Here is a 20,394-nt window from a genome sequence, read left to right on the forward strand (position 1 = left end):
AGTCTGTATACTTGACAATAAACAAAAATAAAAATAAAGACCACCATTTTAGAGTTCCTACTAGGTTCCAGAGGCTGTGCTAAGTGTTTGATAAACATTATGGTTATTTCTTTAAGAAGCAATGCAAACGAGGTATTTATCTCCTGCTTTACCAGTGAAGAAACTGATGTTCAGAGAAGTAGAATCCCTTGCTTAAAGACCCATAGTTAGTGAGTGACATGGTGGTGATGTAAACTCAAGTCTGTCTGATTGTAAAGCCCCATGTTCTCTGCTCTATAGCAGATTGCAGTGGTTTGGATCACGTGAATTAAAAAGAATAAAATGAGGAGCCCTGGAATACCAGCTTAGACAGCAGGACTGTTTATCAGCAACTGGAAGAACTTTTCTAAATTGTCTAGGTTTCTTTAAAATGATGATATATCTCTCAGATCGCATGCAGAGGAATAAAAACTTGTGACGTGTTATATTTTATTCAGAATTAATCATTAGCTCCTCAGAGTTTCCTCAGCACATTACCCATATTGCTGCTATCGTTCAGAATGTCTTGAATTAAATTTACGTGTTTACACACGTACTCAGCAGGCTGGGAGCTCCCTGAGGGAAGAAATCCTCTCGTTCCACTTTCTGTCCCTTACTGAACCTAGCCCAGAGCCTGCTGTGTGGGAGGGCTTAGCAGCTTCAAATTCTATTCTCAAGATATAGTTTTCAATTGTTCATCATTTGGATATTATGTAGGTATGTTCTCCTAAATAGTCGACTTACTTCGTGTTATGGACACTTCAAGTCGCGTAAGTCACATTTCAAGAGTCTCATGAACCCATCTAAACTACATGCACAATTTTGATTGTGCCTCAGGAGATTTTTAAGGTGAGAGCTATACCTTCCCTCAGATTCTCCAAGGGGACCAAGACCCAGAAAAGACTCATCGAAGTACTGATGGAACTTAAATGATATATTTCTATAACAGATACAATTACGCCTACAGCCTCCTTCTCTGTAAACTGCCTCCTCCCGTATGCTGGAGTGAGCGATTGGCCCAAACAGAGCTGAATTACCTGACTCCTCCTTCATTCATAGAAATGATTGGCCTCGAGTGGGCATCTTACCCAAGAGAAATTGATAAATTTTCTCTCCAAATGATTTGCAAATGACACTGAGAGGCTGATCTAATTGGCTGTAGGAGGACATGCAGAAAGGTTATGGAAACTCAACAGTCGTCACCCTTTGGAGTCATTTGCAAGGTGAATGGGTGAAAGTCAGATGAAAACCGGGAGGGCAGAAAGAAGAAAGACACAAGATGGTCTCTTGGAAATAAGGAAAAGGACGCTAGCCCTCCTCAAGCCTTCCAACTTTCTGTTTTCAGAATTTTTTTGAGAATTAGATTCTTAAAGATGCCCCTTCCTCAATCTTCTTGATCTAACTTGAGCGGGTCTTACTGAAAAGACCAGAGACATAGCTAGAACAAGTTCCTTTCAAGATGGCTTCTAAACCTATGAGGGTCCAACTGGACTTCAAGACATGCATTTTCCTAATTGAATTTTCTGACTTCATCTTACTTTTGTCCTAGATTTTTCCTTTCATATATTATACCTTGTCTTATTAGCAGCCTTTGTATGTTGCCCTAAAGTCTCGTGGGAACAAGGCAGGGTGTGGATAGATAAGCAAGTAATAAATAAATAATGTGACCACATTGTCTTTTTTTTTTTTTAACATTCTCCAAGAGAATATACTTTGTAGATCTATTTCATTATGGTTTTTGAAATTACTTTTTAAAATTTTTATACAAGTTTTCAAGGTTACACTCCATTTATAGTTATTACCAAATATGGGCTATATGCCCCATGTTGAACAATATACCCTTGTAGTCTGTCTTACACCCAATAGTTTGTACCCTACCCCTTCAGTGCCCCTCCCCACCCTCCCCATCGGTAACCACTAGTTTGTTCTCTCTATCTGTGAGTCTGCTTCTTTTTTGTTATATTTACTAGTTTGTTATATTTTTTAGATTCCACATATAAGTGACAGCATTTGTCTCCCTTTGGCTTATTCCACTTAGCTTAATGTGATGGCATTATCTTGGTCCCATACTAACTCAGGCTTAAGGTCAAAGCCCTAACCTGGGAACCTGGAAATGTAGATGCCTTGGTGAGAGTGATTTTATATTGACCGTCCAATCGTCAATGACTCAACATCTGCAGGTAAATGTCTACAGTTCTCAGCCTGGCAGCTAAGATTCTGTGATCTGACCCGACCTACTTAGTCAAATTTTATGTCCTGCTGTTTCTTTCCACATACCCTACAGTGTGGTCAAATTGAAAAACTCACGCCCTATATTTATCAGCTCTCTCTTGTTCATGCTGCTTCCTTCTACTTGAAATGCCCTTCTTTTGGTAAAAATATTTGAAATCTATTCACCCTTCCTATTTTGGTGTAAATGCTATTTCTTCCATGAAATTATCCCAGTATCTCTCTTTTCTCCATTGCCATCTCCTCCTTAACTGCAGATAATCAGAAACAATCTCCCCTTTTTCCAATCTCCCAAAGTGTCTGCTGTTTTCTGGTACTCAATATTCTTGACTTGTATTTCATCCATTCATGTATGTGAATCCTCCACTAAACTCTACACACCAGTGATCAGCCTTTCAATGCCCGGGTACTTAATGTGCCCAACACACAGAAGGAGATGATCGCTTCTCTAAGAGGAGGTTGAATGGAGATTTTCCTTTTGTCTGGGAAGTTTTGTTGAGCCTCATATTTGAGGACAATGAGACGTAGGTGCCAATTTAATGTAAAGAGAGATGACTACCATATCTACATACTTCCTACTAAGAGGGATTCATACTGGTCCTGCAACTGTAAGCATGACATCCTCACTCCCCCAGTTACCTATGTACAGACTACATAAGAGAAAACCATGGAAATGATCAAGGGATGCTTTAACGGGAATTTTTAGGAGCATCAGGAATTGCATTTTCTTCCCAGCATTGCAGCACAAATGGAGGGAGGTCATAAGAAGCACTCTGGGAGAGACCTGAAGTGGTGAGGGTGATTGGCTCTCATTCCCCTGCTTAGAATAACGGGAGGAGAGAGGGGGCAGCAGAGAACAAGCTACACATCTACTATCAGGTAAGTCAAGGAAAAGGGATGGAAATTAGCCAACCAGGAGCTGTCTTGGAAGGAATCTGCCCAATGGGGCAGTCAGCTGAGGCTAGAGGGCCCAGGAGAAGAAAAAGGGTTTGTGATATGTTCCACTAGAAGGCAGTTCCTGAAAGAAATCCTGAGGCGTCAGAGGAGAAAGCACCACCCATGTCAGGGACTGGTCTAGTCCAGACCACTGGACGGGGAATTTCTGAAGAACTCCAGAACTCACCAGCAAGCCCCATGCCAAGTGCCTGAGTTTAGATGCCTACCTTGTTAAAGGGCACTTGACAGGCTGGGGCTCCTGCTGCTCACCTTCGCCGAAGCAGAGGGGAGAGTAGGTAGCAAAGGAAAATCGAGACCATGGCCTTCTCTCCCACTGCCTGCTCCAAGCCATAGGCTTCACTTGGGGAAGAAAACTTTGAATTGGATGAAAACATAAAATCTTAATTTATAATACCTGGACTTATACCCAAAGATGAGGTCATTTTAACACCTAGAATTGACCAGGAAATCATCTACCTGTAGGATGACTGAACTTGCAGGGATGGGAAAGCAATAGCATTTGAAGGTAGAGGGTGAAAACAAAAATAGCAGTTCCCACCCTCTATTTCTCACCTTCACTGTTTACTTAGCCAGCTACACATTTGTTGAATAATACTTGGATAAAGTGCCGTCATTTGAATAGAACACTATGCTTCTGACCTATCATCACCCTTCCGAGACTTTTCTCTCCTACTGGCAATAGTGGTCCTGTCCTGCGTCATCCCAACTCTCCCATCGAGCTCGCTCTGAGATGAGAGGCTACGTTTCACAGCATGACCAACTGGCGTGAGAGTCAACAGGCTGTTGCCATGGGAAAGCATAAAGTATACCCATCACCTTGGGAGTCAAATTCATAACCGATATCATGGAATTAAGTGTGCAAAAGCTCAAAATAACTTCCTCAAGTCATCTGGAAATTCTGAGGCGAGGCTACCACCCATTTTTTTTTTTAATTTTAATTTAATGTATTTATTGGCTGCATTTGGTCTTAGTTGCTGCAAGTGAGCGTTTCTCTAGTTGTGTCTGGTGGGGGCTACTCATGGTTGTGGTGCGAGGGCTTCTCATTGCTGTGGCTTCTCTTGATGTGGCGTATGGGCTCTATGCCCTCGGGCTTCAGTAGTTGCAGCGTGCAGTGTCAGTAGCTGTGGCTTGCGGGCTCTAGAGTGCAGGCTCAGTAGTTATGGTGCATGGGCTTAGTTGTTCTGCAGCATGTGGGATCTTCCGGGACCAGGGCTCGAACCCGTGTCCCCTGCATTGGCAGGCAGATTCTTAACCACTGCGCCACCAGGGAAGTCCCACCACCCATGTTTTTGAATTTCAAATCAAATAGTCTACCTGTACACAGTCTAAGTCTTTTCAAGGGCTAATCAAATTAGTCAGTCATCTCAAAGTAGCACTGACATTTATGCACTACCAAATGTAAAACAGATAGCTAGTGGGAAGCAACTGCATAACACAGGGAGATCAATTTGATGATTGGTGATGACCTAGAGGGGTGGGATAGGGAGGGTGGGAGGGAGGCTCAAGAGGAAGGGGATATATGTATACATACAGCTGATTCACTTTGTTGTACAGCAGAAACTGGCACAACAGTGTACAGCAATTATTCTCCAATAAAGATATGGAACAAAAAAAGACAAAGAGGATGGGTGTAGCCCAATATCATTCGTCTTGTAATGAGCGCTTACAGGGTGTGATGTACCGTGCTATACACTTTACATGCACTATATTATCTGATCCTCACAACCCTATAAGGACCTTTCATACAAGTCAATTATTTTGTTTAGAAAATAGTTTGCCAAAGGTCACAGAGATAGGGAGTGGTGGAGCATGGCCATGGCCTTCACTTTCATGCTATCGCCTGCTAGCTTAGCTCTTGGAACATCCCGGTATTCGGCTTTTCTTTTTAGTATCATTGTACATCTTCACAACTTAAATCATACAAATGGCTTAAAAAAATAGCAAACATTCTAGAAGCAATATCACGGATTCAAAATTATCCAGCCGCGTGAATATTAATAACACATAGAAAATATTTTAATGAGCTATAAATAGACATTTCGACCCTAAGAAACAAAATTGATATTACTTACATCTCTGACACTGGTAAATTTTGTCATCGGGTTAATATAAGAAATAACCTCAATATCACTTTTATGTTTTAAGATGCTACATGAAATTCTCAAGGTTATTAATATCCTGCATTGCTGGGTGTTTTATCTGTTATTTTCTATAACACTTCCTTTGTTGAACAAGGAAAAGGAGATGAGTATGTCATTCTTTTTCTTTGCTCTCTGTTGAAGCAGTCACCTTTCTCACTTATTAAGAGTGAGTATCAAGCTCCATGTTCCTTGATAGGAAATGCTTTATCAGTGTCATCTGAAAGGAAGGAAATGAGCAATAGCTGCTGTGAGCCACACCTTGTTTTTGAGAGAATTCCACTAGAATAAAATGCTAGCATTTGTTCTCAAACGTCAAAGACCTAGCAAAAATCTGGTTTCACGTCAATGTGAAGCACAGCTGAATAATGGAAAATGACCTTTGGGTTTTAAAGATTTCCTTTCCTAGATTTCTTGTATATTTTTCGGTGTACAAGACACAAACCTACAAAGAACTCAGAACGCGTTGACAATTTTATGAGGCTAAGACGTATTTTCTATCAGGACATTGCTAATACCAAGTCTGAGGACTTCAATCCTCAGCTTTCTTTCAATACCACTTTCAAAAAATTCACAGGTTGGGGAGGGATGAATTGGGAGACTGGGATTGACATATATACACTAATATGTATAAAATAGAAAAAAATTAAAATAAATTCACAGGTAACGAGGTCTTGGGAGTTAAGGTGTGTCATTCTCAGGAGCTCTCATTTATTTGTATGAGTAGTTCTAGAATTTCGTGGATAAATACAAATGATATGGTTTACTTTGCTAAAGAGCTTACTTGTTAAACAGACCATCAAGGTAATGGCAATATCTTGCATGAGATACTGGTAATTCCCAAAGAGCTGTAGTTGCTGAAAAGGAAAGGAAAGGAAACACGTGAGGCGTCTGCCATCACAGCCTCTGTCATTCCCGACACACCTCTCAAAAGCAGTCAGGAAGCGACTGTTATTTTGCTTGCCACTTTAGGAAGAAAGGGACTCACCTAAGATCTTTAGCATCCCATTGGATAGAATAAAACCAAATCGCTATTTTCCCAGTGTTTAACTTAATTCCATATTAGCAATGAGAGGCAATCAGTTGGGAAACACCCTGATTATTGGCCACAGTAATTCTAGCAGCTGTAGACGCCGCCTGGATAGTTGAACTCTCAACCTAAGATATTAAAGCCTGAAAGTTCTGCTGGGAACGTCATATTCAAAACTTGAAGTCAAGGCCTCAAATCATTCAACACGTTTTTCTCTCCATCCTTATCCATGGATTGAGTTCACAACATCGTTCCCTTGGAGCCCATTTACTTTCACAAACTGAACAAATGCCCCACCCCAAGCAAGCCCGTTGCAGACTTCATTCTGGTACACTAGCCTTTCTAAGGTTTCTGTAGACATAGAACTTCTTTCAGTACACATTCATGGAGTTGAAGTATTTAAACATAAACGTCAGCTCAGTACTCCAGCAACTTGCCTTGCGATGCCTTTTGCAAACAGGTCTGTTTCTCTGCTTCGTAACTAGTAACTGAGCACTAAATCATAATCTGGTTCTATGCATATTACGGACCAGGTTAATGCAAATTTAAATATTTCTGGCCCCCTAGAGGGTGAACTCAAAGCCAAGATGTTTCCAGATGAAGGGCCTTGGAGGACACTCTTACTTAGATCTAGACCTAGGTGAGATCAGAGTGAGTGGCTTCAGAGTAGACTGGTTCCAACTCTACCCATGGAGACTCTGGAACTGAAATTCTGATTTTGTAATTTTCAGAGACTGCAAATGGTTTCTCAGTGTCCCTCTCATCCTCCAATTCCTTCTCGGTCTTTTTTATATTTCCTTCTCATATTCTTTTCCCCTTAGAATGGTAAAATTATATGTAAGCAGGGTGAGACGGAACAAGGAGAACTTTTCAAAGGCAGCTTTACTTTTTCTTCTGGGAGCAGTTTTCAGAGAACGATGGAGAGCTTTGGAACTCAGTCAGCCTGACTTACCAGAGGCAGATAAAGGCTCGGCCAAGGGCAAGATCTAGTTTGTTCTTAGTGACAGAGGCAAAACCTGAATCCAGGTTTCCTGACTCCCAATCCATTTCTTGTTTCTATCCACCTGGTTGGCCCTTAGCCTCTGTCTATGCTTCTTGCAATCAAGAGCCCACCGAGGCTGGAGTCCTGTGGTCCCCGCTTTCATCACTCAGAAGCCTCAGAAAAGCAGTAAAACAATTCCCTCCCCGCCGTGTTCCTTGAGCGTGTGGGATCATTTTACTGTAGGGCAAGTTATGACTGAACCCATGCAGATTACTTTCAACCTATACATAGTTCTTCCATATAGCTAATTAATTCTTAGATGATTATTTTTATCATTTCACTTCAAAATCTCTTAAAAACATTTTTACAGAATTGTTAATCCTTTACGAATGACGTGTGTAAGTTCTGGGCAAGTTCAGAACTAAAGCTCCAGTGTGGGAATTTTTCCAGTTTTTGAGTCCTTCAAAGTCAAACTCAACAACTTCTCTTTCTTTTTATCTCCTTTTAGTCTGCCAAAAATATTGCACAGTTGGAGACTGAGGCATTTCCTGCTGAGTTATATTTAGGCCACTCTGAAGCTCTCTCCATACTCTCAGGGAAGAAATAGAGGCTCGAGGAGGTCAAGTGTCTCAGGTTATCTAGAGAAAAGCAACACTCCTAGACACTGAGCCACATTTACTTATTTCTAGATCCTTGTTTCATGCACAGCTGTACCAAGTTCTCAAGTTTGTAGACATCTATTTTGAGAAATGTCGTTTATTTATAAAACATTAAATCCTGTGTAGGAGCCGCACCCACCCCCCAAAATAAACAAGGGATATAAATGCAATTAGAACTGGGAAGAAATTATTTTGGTGCCTACCCAATAGAGCAGTGATGTACCAATAAACTGGATTATGCCATACATTGTCAAGTATTTAAATACTCCGAAGGATGAGACCAGAGCAGCTCGGCCTTCTCTGTTTAAGAAAACATAAAAATAACTGGTTATATATGATACAAGTCTCCCCGTCTCTTTCATATTTGAAAAGGAGCTCATTTTAATAGCCTGCTGATATACGTTCACTTAATCACTGATTCATCCTCCCAATTATTCATGTAAGCCCTCATTCACTCACTCGTTCTTTCCATCATTTCCTCACCCATTGCTTCATATGTTCACTTTTACTCAAGGCTTATAAGGCCTCAGGGTCACAGAGGATACAAATGATTCAGGCACCGTCCTAATTTTCAACAAGCTTTCAGTGAATTAAGAAGATTAACGTGGACATTATAACACAATACACAGTGACAAGGTGCAGAATGTCAAGCACTGACCCGCCTGTGATTCATCCCATCCTAGCAACACTTGCTCCCTGTGTGTGTCTTACAGTCCCTTAGAAACATAAAGCTAAGGGCCAGGTGCTCTCACATTATAGGAAGAGTAGATGTGATGCCAATATTTGAGATGAAATGGATTTTGTTGGTTTCAATACACCAGAAAGAACTCAGGGTAAAAATATGAGCTGGTATGAGAACCCAAAGAGATAAGGACAATGGTAAAAACTGCAGCTTAACAAGTAAATAGTCCCTAGTCAATGACATTGTAATAATTTTGTATGGTGACAGATGGTTACCAGACTTGTCATGGTGATCAGTTTGTAATGTACATGTCATGGTGATCAATTTGTAATGTACATAAACATCGAATTACTACGTTGTGTATCTAAAACTAATATAACGTTGTATGTCAACTATACTTCAATAAAAAAGAAAAAAGGTAAATATCATCCCCTTTAAAAAATTCTGTTTGAACTGTTACTCCTTTAACTGAGTCTGGCTGGTGAAGGATTACGACAGGCCAGAGTAGCACACGTTGCAGGGGGCTGGGGAACGTGGCAAACAAGCCCTCCTGCAGCCTCCTCTTGTCAAGGCAGAAGTGAATCCACACAGGAGGCAGCCCACATCCTCTTGGGTTCCAGTCCCCAGTGACAAGGACACCTGCGCTGCTCAAACTTTGTCAATAGACCAGGGACACAAGAAAGAAAACCCAAAGAGCCAACGAACAACCGCATTGTTTTGGGCAAGATGAGAAGATTCTGGTGGGAGGTGGGCCAGGATGCTTTGGGTGGATGCTTTCTACCAAGCTGCGAGGTACTGCCTTTTTGTTTCCAACACAGAGGGTGGAGCAGAAGACCAGTTAAGAATGGCAAGCATGTGAAGCCTGGATCGTTTTCTGACATAAACTTTGTGATTTCATCCTTTTTTTTCCTGTGGAAAATTGACACCCAGATTTAAAAAAACAAAAAAAGTGCAAAAATCCGGAATAGTAAAGCATAAAGAATGTTTGCACAGCCTCCAAAATGACTGCTATTCCTAATGGTTGTGAATTTTAAGTGGCTCACCCACTGACTAAATGCATTCCACAAACGTTCATCGAATGCTCTGATGGACTGTGGTAGGCACAGTGACACAGAAAGGAATAAGGCATAGTCCTTGCCCTGAAGGACTTGAGCTATAACAAATGGATTGTGTTTCAAAAAATAAAAAAGGAAACCTGGGGATCTGGACCCATGTACCTAAAACTGTACCTCATAGCTCCTCTAAGGGATGTTTTCTCAGGACTCGGCATGTAACAAGAATAGCAAGGGTAGAATCAGCCTAACAGAGCTGAACTCTTATCTAATTTTTATGAATCTGTGAAGTATAAAAACAAAAAGTTTCTACCCTGAAGTCTTAACTAAGCCATCTGCCACTAGAGAAATTTTACATCCTGACTTGTATTTTAAAACAGTATATTGCTGGACTTCCCAGGTGGCTCAGTGGTCAAGAATCCGCCTGCCAGTGCAGGGGACATGGTTCCATCCCTGGGCCGGGGAGATTCCACATGCCACGGAGCAACTAAGCCCATACGCCACAACTACTGAGCCCTTGAGCCACAACTACTGAGCCCGTGTGCCACAACTACTGAAGCCCGAGAGCCTAGAGCCTGTGCTCCACAACAAGAGAAGCCACCGCACTGAGAAGCCCATGCACCACAAGGAAGAGTAGCCCCCACTCTCTGCAACTTGAGAAAGCCAGTGTGCAGCAATGAAGACCCAACACAGCCACAAATAAAAATAAATAAATAAATATATGAAAAACAAAACAAAACAGAAACAGTATATTGCTTTCAGACATGCACTGGGCATGAGAAAGAGCATCCAGAGTGCAAACACCACTGCCTTTTGGATGAATCAAGTAGGCACATGATGCTACTGTCCTGGAGTTTGAACCCCCTAGGCGAGGCCTCCACACCTGGTGCTCCAGCTTCCCCTCCACAGCTCCTATCTGAGAAGCCTTCCAGCCCAATGTGGCTATCAGGCCCCTGCACTCTCCAGTGAAAACTCCATTTCTAAACATGGCTCTCCAGTCCCCCACCTGGAATTCCCTCCCACCTCTTTTGCATTTCCATACCTCCTATCCATCCTTCAAATTGCAACCCTCCTTTGAAACCTTCATCCTGATCTGCTGGAAGGACGACGGTATCATCTGGAGTTCATTTCTTTAAAGCTGATTTATTAAGCGTCTGTCACTTATCAGGCAGAAGATTCTGAGTTACACGATTATATCTACATATATCTACACCCTTTACTGGAAGGTGAGTCCTCCAGGGCAAGGCTCTGTCTCATTCTTAATCCACCACATTTTCAAGCACAATATTTTAAAAGAGCTGCACGTTGTGTTGATGATAGGAAACATGAAGTCTGGCAAGTGTCCTGAGCGCTCCGGATGTGTAGTCACCATGACACAAACCAGGTTAAGGCAATAGAGATAGCAAGGGTAGGGCCTGGAGGGTCTCTCCAAAAGACCCATCGCTAAAACATAATGCCTGGTTTGCTGGGGATGAAAAAGAGGAAAGACTTAGAAGCACTGTGAAGTATCAAGCCTCAAAGATGGACTCTAAGGACCAAATGGTCCTCAGAAGCACAAAACATGGGAGTAAGTAAGGGAAGCTGCTTTGAAGGCAGGGGTGATGCTGTTTGAGGGCATGAAGGACACAGGAACAGGCACCCCGTGCTCAGTGAGAGGGGTCAAGCTGCCTTGCTGCTTTGCAGCCACACAGAGGCTAGCACCTTTAGGTAATTCCTATCAGCCGCTGCCCATTCAGATGCACCAAGGGACATGCTGAGAACCTCATGGCTCTCTTTTTTTGTATAAACCTCAAGATTCGCTGATGTCCTCCAGACCACTGGCTATGAAGATGGCTGAAATTATGCCATGGTATTACAGGAAAAAACAGAGGGATAAAAAGTATGAACAAAATACACAGCCTGATGTAAGTCAGAAAGAGAAAGACAAATATATGATGTCATTTATATATGGAATCTAAAATATGACACAAATATGATACGAAACAGAAGCATACAGATATGGAGAACAGACTTGTGGGGAGGGGTTGGGGAGGGAAAGATTGGGAATTTGGGATTAGCAGATGCAAACTATTATATATAGAATGGGTAAACAACAAGGTCCTACTGTACAACATAGGGACCTATATTCAATATCCTGTGATAATGGAAAAGAATACGAGAAAGAATGTATATATATATAACTGAATCACTTTGCTGTACAGCAGAAATTAGCACAACATTGTAAGTCAACTATACCTCAATTTAAAAAATAGAAATGTATTAAATGAAAAAAAATCTGACGTTTTATTCTTAACCGTATTTAAAATGTGAGTAGAGACAAGATCAGAAATGAGAATGGAGTGGATGTAAGGCAGTTATGCTGGGAAAAGAAACAGTTTTTAATTTCTTCCCCTTCCCTAATCATCGTCAATCCATTGTAAAAGACTGCAGGGCAGTCATTTTGGATATTTGCTAATTTGTATTTTGGAGACATAACACTATTAGGGGAAGCTTTCTGGTGGAGGGTTCCTTTTCTGCGTCCCCCCGCCCGCCCCCCACCATCCCCAACTCCTGAGACAAAGGTTCCAGTAAGCATCCAACACACAAAATAAAGGAGAGGAGAAGTAAGATGTACAATTGGTTTTTAAATATCAACTCTAGCCTTCAACGGTCCGCAGGACACAGCCACGCGTCCTTTAAAGCTCAGCAACGGTCACCTTTTAACAACAACAAAAATGCTTTTCACCAGCATTCTCAAGCAGCACTCGCGGCTCCGTAGCACTTTACCCAAGCCTCTGCTGTGACATTGATCACGTTCAACGGCAGCTGAATTCTGTCCGGAGCCAGACAAGCGAGCCCGACGGTCAGCGGATAGAAGGGGGGAGAGGTAGCTTACCTGATGAGGTGAGGCACACACGTGATGTTGGCTGTTTTCGAGGTGAAAGGGGAGGCCACAGAGGCCTCCTGTTCTGACAGAGAAATGCCCGCATGAGCCATTTTCAAAGCCTGGAATGATAAGGCCATGTTACACCCACGACCCCTCACGCCAGGCTCTAACTCCTCTAACCTCGCGAGGCTGTTCTTCAGGTTACAGATGTGGTAGCGTTGCACCCTTCCAGCCCTGGGTCTCTCTTTACACAGCTCCTGCACCCGGATGCACGCAGTCACCAGCCAAAGAGGCACCGACTAAACAACGACCCAGTGGTAGAAGAGGACTGTGTGTGTGTGTGTGTGTGTGTGTGTGTGTGTGTGTGTGTATGTGTGTGTGTGTCTTGGTTGAAGGGGTGTAGGCATGATAAGAAAGCGGAGGGACTCGCTGAAGAAGAATATGAAAAACATGACAACATTTGGATGACTCTTTGTGGGGGCCTTTACCATCACAGGTCTCACACGTGAGGCCATCTTCGGGAACTGCGGGAAAAACGAATCCCCACCTTTCCCTAGGCTGCCTGATCCACCTAACCGCTGGGATGAAGGCTGGAGCACACAGCATCTTCCCTGCAGCCAGGGACCAGATCGCACTCCTCAGAGAATCACTCCAGAAGATATACCGTCTCACTGAAATGAGGGCTAATTCATCTCTCGCCAAGACTGGAAACTGTCCAGAGAGTGCCCAGAGCCGAGAGCGCCAACGAGCGGAGCAGACAGCCCCTAATCCTACGAGAACTGCATGAACATACAATGAGATTCTGTATTTCTCTAGCTCTGCAGAAAGTGCAAAGTACCTGGTTGCCATGGCCGGTGTACACTAAACTCAGGTGCAATTAATATCAGAATATTTCCTTCTTCCTCCTTTCTCCCTTAGTGTTTTATACCTCCATTATGTAATTTAGGATCCTCTACTTTATGGTAGGGTTAGTTTTATGCATGACTTTTTCCCCCACCAGATAATGAACTTTTCAGAGGCAGAGTCTATGTCCTTCATAACATCCGGTTTATTTGTTTTGTTCTAAATTCCACATAATTAATGAGAATAGGTACTCACTCTAGATTTTGAAGAGCAGCCTAACAACTAGCTTCTCATGAAGTACACAGAACTTTGAAGAAAATATTTAAGAAGGAAGTAAAACAAATACCCAAACCTTAAGTATCTAATAGACTTTGGAAGTACAAAGCAATTCTCTTCACTTCATGTCCCACAAATTAGCTCTTAATATATTTTCTCATGCACGTAAATCTTCAAGGCAAGCTACTGTTTCAGCCATATCTTTGAAACTCAGATTATAAAATATGCACTGCCTTCCATTGCGTTAGAGAAGTAATCTGCTGAGAATCTCATAATTTAGGTTTGCTATTGCATGTAATCACCAAATAATTTGGTCTATTATTTTGCTGAGTGTAAGAATTTGGGGGTAAAGCCAACTTGTAAAAAGTAACCCTGGTGTAGAAGTCTGGCAGGAATAAACACAATTTCCACGTAATTCAAACCTTTATCATCAGTTTCAAATTCTTCCTTCATTAAGCATTTACCAGCTGTGAGACTTCAGGCAAAAAAAAAAAAAAAAAAGAATTCACCTCCCTGAGGCTCATTTCCTTATTTATAACAGGAGAGATTTAAACCAGCTAGTCTTGTGAGGTCCCTTTTGGGTCTGAAATATGGGAGTCTATATAGCCTTTCCTTGTCTTTGTTATTCTAGGAGTTGCTAGAAAATAGCTGAAGTGACTCATCTCACTTTATTTCTCACCACACCCAGCCCACACTCTGGAGGAAGGGAACGTAAACACCAGAATGATTGATGTGATGTGATTGTTGGCAGTAGGGTGAAGAGTCAGACCTCAGGAGACATGGGGTCCTCAAGAGGGATAGCAGTGAACCCCCTGCCTTAGAGGAAGTAATTTCTACTCACCCCACAGTCATTAGCTCCATCTCCACACATGCCTACACAATAACTGCAGGGGAAAGGAGAAGAGGAATTAATAGCTTAACTCCTCACTTGCGTAATTTCCATTATAACGAATACACATGCGATGTGTGTGTGTGTGTCCAGAACACATGTGGAATCAGGCTGAAGGAAAATGACTTGGAGAGAACTATTCCCAGAGGGATAAGATCCTTGTATACTTAAATTATTTCAATCAATCAATCAATCAATCAATCACCCGGAAATGATGGTGATACTGCCAAGATGATCGCACACTTCAGAAGAAGTCCTGTTGGACTATATCCACCAAGGCCAGGCTGAAGTGTGTGCTGTCATAATCACAGCACTTCCCACACCCTGATGCACAGGTCATAACCTAGTCCATCTGCGTTTTGGTTGCTGATGGCCACTGAAAGTTTAACATGTACACACTAGAAGGAGAAACATTTGAAAAGCGGTTTAACATAGAGATATAACTAGATATAACTAGAGACATGTACACATGTTCTAGATGCATCTTGGAGTGAAAATGAGATAATATACTCCCCATCTATACCAGTTTGATGTGCAAACACAACGGTATAAAGAGAAGAGTAAATTTTAAAGCTGTTACTAAAGAAAAGGAAATTCTGATGCAAGACACACTCTGTCTTCTATTACAAGTAAATAGTACATTGGAGGTATTGATTAATGGCCATACTATTAAAGGCTCAGTGGTAACTTGCCAAAAACACATGAAATAACACGATATAGAGAAAAATGAAGTCATCAGAGAATTTCCTTATTATTAGTTGACACACAAGAAATGGCCATCTTTATAGGTCAAAAATGGTCAAATAGAAATAAATTCATATGGTTTAACCTACTATCTGGCTAGTATATATGAAGATCACATTTGTTTGTGCTCATGTACGTGTCAAGACTATACCCATTTGCTGAAAAAGACTTCCTTTCTTCAGGCGTAAAGTATGTATTTAGTCTTTATATCACACAAGGAATCTTACATCTTCTTGTGTGGTCTGAATAAAGAATAAATTCTGAATGAAGATCTGGAAATTGAGAGGATAACTTACTCTGAGACAGCATGTATCCTACTGAATTGATTTTTATTTAGGGGAATACAGTTTTTCAAAATTGAAGTTGTCAACATTTCTCAGGTATTTGAGAATGGTAAAATTACTTACTTCAGCCAATATCACATAATGACCATGTAAGTAAAAGTCATTTTTAGACACTGGTTACTAACCCAGTCTCAAGGCATTGTGGGAGTTAATAGGCAGTTTTGGAAACTTCCCTAAGAATGCTTGGGCAACAAAAAATAATAGTCAAAGGCAGTCTTTTGATTTTACCTACTACTTATCAGCAATTATCTAAAGTTTCACTACTCTCCACTCCTTCTCACTTTCCAGAAATCTGTAGTCCAGAAACTGTAACATTCTCAGCAAGTAATAGGTAGGTCTGGTCTCAAGAAGAGCTGTTTCACTCTCATGTGACTTGATCATCTGTATTTCTGAATGAGATAAGAAAGGACTTTTTCTTTTTTTTTCACTTTGGCCTCTATACCCAAGACAGTGAGAATACCATTTCATCTCCTTCCCAGAGGACCTGAAATTATTCACATATCTTCTGATGGACCAACCTCAAATAATACCAGGTAATAATTCACACACTTGCCCAGTTTTCCTATTCTGAGCTGTACAAACCCCTGTTGTTTCCAGTCTCTATATCCAAGCAGGGGATCTTCCTCTAAGATATGCCACAGAAGGAATGCTCTCTGGGGTAGACAGCTTCTAAAATGTCCCTCAGTGATGCCCACCTCCCGGTATTCATGACATTGGCTAATGCCCTCCCTTGAGTGTGAACTGGGCCTCCACAGTGGACTTGCTTCTAATAAAAGGAATAAAGTGATGGGATAGGATGTCACTTCTAAGGTGAAGATATGAAAATTGGTCAACTCTCTCTCCCTCTCTCCCTCTCTGACTCCTAGTGCTTGCTCACTCTCACGGAAACTAGCTGACACATTTCGAGCTTCCTTACGAAACAACCCATGTGGCAAGGAACTGAGGGCAGCTTCTGCCCAACAGCCAGAGCAAAACCAAGACTCTTCGTCCAACCACCCACAAGGAACTGAATCCTGCCAACAACATGCGAGCGAAGCCAGTGGCAGATCCTTTCCTCCAAGTGCTGAGACAACTACACCTTGTAAGAGACCTAGAGCCAGAAGACTCAGCTAAACACACCTGGATTCTTGACCTACAGCAATAGAAAAAAATAAACGGTGTTATTCTAAGCCACTACATTTTGGGGGTAATTTGTTACATAGCGTAGATAAGTATAATCTCCTTTCATGCAATAACACTTACTTTAATTTCTGAAATTCTTCAACAAGGCTAGATTTCTGCCCAGGGGACATTCTTGCAAAAATGGTTCCATTCACCAGAATCTAAAGAGAAAAACAACGATTGCAATAAATGAGAAAGAAGAACACTTTTTAAATAAAAGAACAGCCCTTAAAAAATTACTCCTGGCCACTATTTTAGTATAGCATTGGGTGGTGTGACATTAGACCAAATGTCAGGGAAGGGAAAAAGGGGGATTTAACACTTTAATATTTAACTTTCACTTTCAGTTTTCCATCACAAGTCTATTACTTTGTTCCAGGCCATTTTCCCAAGATGGGGGTAAGCTCTAAAGAATAAAAAGTAACTAAAAAGCAGCAGAGCATATAAGATTAAAATGCTTAAGGAAATACAGTTCTTTTGAATAAGCTCTGTCTCCATAACTGCAGACTAAGCAGAGGAAAGAGTACTAGATCAGGAGCTGAGAATCAAGGTTGTATTCCCAGCTCTGCCCCAAACTGTGCAAACCTTAGGCAAGTGACAACCTCTCTGAGTCTCAGCTTTCCCCATCTCTTCAATGAGGAATTGCACTAGCAGCTTTCTAGAAGTCTTGGGGGGGGTCTAGAGTCTATGGTCTCTGACGGGCAAGGCGACAGGACTTTCAAGATGCTAACAGATGGCTGCTGCCCTGGGCTCCTGCTCCACCTATCTCCTTCCCACTGACAGCACAGCCCTGCACCACACTATTTGAAAATAGACACACAGAGACAAGATAACAAATGATTTTGAGAATATACCATGAAGACTTTGTTTCCTCCTGCTGTAATTTAAGAATTCAGACAGGATGGGGAATAGAGCTCAGCCTGACATGAGCTGGTGGCTTTCACAGAGAAACAGACCCAAAACACAGGCATCCTGTTTGGAACTCTCTGGAGGTTCCCTTTGACACAGAGGGACAAAGGGTGGAGGTTGGGGCTGGACTGGCCGTGGGGGTGGGGTGAGGGGCGGTACCAGTCTCAAGCTCTGAACAGGAGGCCACGTGCACGTGCAGGACCAGGAGGCACAGGGCCAGGAGGCACAGGGCCAGGAGGTGCAGGACCAGGAGGCGCAGGCAGGCAGGAGGCTCCTGAACAAGCAGTGCATGCTTGGGGGTGTTTTTCCTAACGCTGAGATAACCTCGCTGATCATCCCCTTCACTGTTCTCTTACCCCTTTTTATCACACTAATTTGGGGAGCAAACTAAAACACATCATTTCTCCAGTACTTACTTTTGGAAGCAAGCTGTTGAAATGCTGAAATATCACTTGGTAAGATTTCCCACTCATTGCAAAATGGTAACAGCTCCCTCTTTCTCCACCAGGCACTGAACTGTTTCCAATGTTAATGGAGGTTTCCTAAAATCAAAAGCGCTTTATTTCTGCATTGGCTCTTAAGGAATGTCCTTGCTTTCCTACGTTGTATGGAAGGAAGCGTATTCATGTTACACAACAGTGTGAAGACTGGCAGGTACATAATGTGGAACTTGCCCATAGAACCTAGACTTAAATGAAGAAGACACTCGAAATGTCCCCCCCAAATTGTATGAACAGAGAATACTTTGGCAACGTGGTGCTCTGGATCCTATTCTAGGAGGTAATAGGTGTGATGTCAGTCTACTGAGCAAATCATTCCAAGGTACCAATGAATGATTCCAAAGAAGGGAAACAGTCTTCCCTTCTCTTCCTTCTCCTCCTCGTGCAACTTTTTATTCCCTCAGGTCTCTTACCATTCATTCATTCAAAAATCATGCCCCAATTTCTTCCCTGTACAATAGGTAGACTCTTTCCTCAGAGCCTAACCTGACCTCTCCCCAGCCCACAGGTAACCTCTCCCTCACGGTGCCCAGATGCTCTTCCACACCCTCTGTTTCCTGCACCAGTGCTACTTCTTTTCTTAAACCCTCTGTGTCCTGTCTTTCACCTGTCAGTGCAGCCCAATCACTGGGTTCTAGTCCCAGCTGGCTCAGCTCCAAGGGAAAGCATCTGATGACCCCTCATGTCAATAGCTGGTGATGATTGTTCATGCAGTATTTCTCAGAGGACCTTACATTTGTATCAGACTCTAAATTCAGATTGTATAAAAGTTGAGAACATTTTCTTCATTAGAGGAATTCACTAGGGGAAGCATTGCATTTGGAAGAAAAAATATTTTGATGTGCTAAACTGGGAGGCAAGGTGATACTCCCCTCACCTTCCAACCTCCGTTGTAAAACAGCCAATGAAGACTTGCTGTAAAGTGTTCACCTGAGGCAGGGGCTGGATTCCCTTTGATTTTTTGGAAATCGGGGAGAGAAAGTGTGGTGGGAGGGAGACAGAGAGGAGCAGGAAAGCCTGAGACTATGATGAGACTTCTCCCTGCACTGACAAACCTCCAGGAGAGGCATTCAGCTCATAAATGAACTCTTTATTAAAAATTAGTAAGGATCTATATTCAATATCCTGTAGTAAACCATCATGGCAAAGTATACGAAAAAATATATAGATGTATAGCTGAATCACTTTGCTGTACAGCAGAAACTAGCACAACATTGTAAATCAACTATACTTCAATCAAATAAATTTTTAAAAGTACTCCATCTCTGTTAAAAATGTATATATGTACATGCAAACTAATTTTTATTGACTAAATAATTTTAGGCCCTTTAAAAAAAATTAGTGAGGATCTGAGCTTCATCACTCAGTGCAAGTGAGGCAGCATGCATGGACGTGGAGGCAACTGGGCTTGCAAGGAAATCAGCACCAGAAAGCAGAGACAGAGCTGTCATCTCTCACAGCCTGCACAGTGGATGTGGGCCAAGTTAACGCACCTCTTCACAGGGTAGGGGCAGGGTCACTCTGCACAGCGGTGCAGCTTGTATGCTGCACAAAGGCCTACTTGACACCAAACAATCTGAAGGGCTAGTCAGCTTGGAGGAAGGGAGCTTTCTGTAATTTATCACCTGGAGGACCATCTCTTTGAATTCACACAAAGGCAGAGGCGCTACATTTAGTAATGAAACGTCAGGCTGCGGCCCATTCTCTTCACATGAAAGAGCTGTCCTGCGGGAAGAGCACAGGAAGCTTGCTACCTAGAGAAGCCCAACATCTGTTCACATCATGTCACAGGTACGGTACAGTCTAAACACCCATGGATTGGCAGGGAATCAAACAGACTGAATTTGATTCCTTGCTCTGCAACTCACCCGTGTGTGTTTTGGGCGCTCTTACCTCTCTAGGCCTCAGTTTTCCCATTTGTAAAATGGATAGTTTGCTCAGCTGTGTAGGGTAATGGGATGTAAACGGACGGACGTAAATCAGCGGTTCTCAGCCACATCTGCACACTGGAATCACTAGGGGAAGGACTGATGCTGGTTCCCGGCCCAGAGATTCTGACTGAATCTGTAGTCTTGGCTTTGGAAGCTTAAAAACTCTTCCAGGTAATTTCTACAT

At 42.2% G+C, this 20,394-nt stretch overlaps 1 protein-coding gene across 1 annotated transcript in view; it reads right to left on the minus strand.

Moving 5' to 3' along the window:
- Nucleotides 1-20,394, minus strand: part of ATP13A5 (ATPase 13A5) — a 113,955-nt gene that overhangs the window by 15,917 nt on the left and 77,644 nt on the right. Inside the window, exons 20-25 of the mRNA XM_057740176.1 lie at nucleotides 18,196-18,321; nucleotides 16,952-17,031; nucleotides 14,574-14,616; nucleotides 12,623-12,732; nucleotides 8,217-8,313; nucleotides 6,127-6,199 (exon numbers count right to left, since the gene is read on the minus strand). Coding sequence (XP_057596159.1) covers nucleotides 6,127-6,199; nucleotides 8,217-8,313; nucleotides 12,623-12,732; nucleotides 14,574-14,616; nucleotides 16,952-17,031; nucleotides 18,196-18,321 — 529 coding nt within the window. The remainder of the gene's footprint in view (nucleotides 1-6,126; nucleotides 6,200-8,216; nucleotides 8,314-12,622; nucleotides 12,733-14,573; nucleotides 14,617-16,951; nucleotides 17,032-18,195; nucleotides 18,322-20,394) is intronic.

The sequence above is a fragment of the Hippopotamus amphibius genome, chromosome 6, assembly GCF_030028045.1.
Source record: "Hippopotamus amphibius kiboko isolate mHipAmp2 chromosome 6, mHipAmp2.hap2, whole genome shotgun sequence".
NCBI classification, from domain to species: domain Eukaryota; kingdom Metazoa; phylum Chordata; class Mammalia; order Artiodactyla; family Hippopotamidae; genus Hippopotamus; species Hippopotamus amphibius.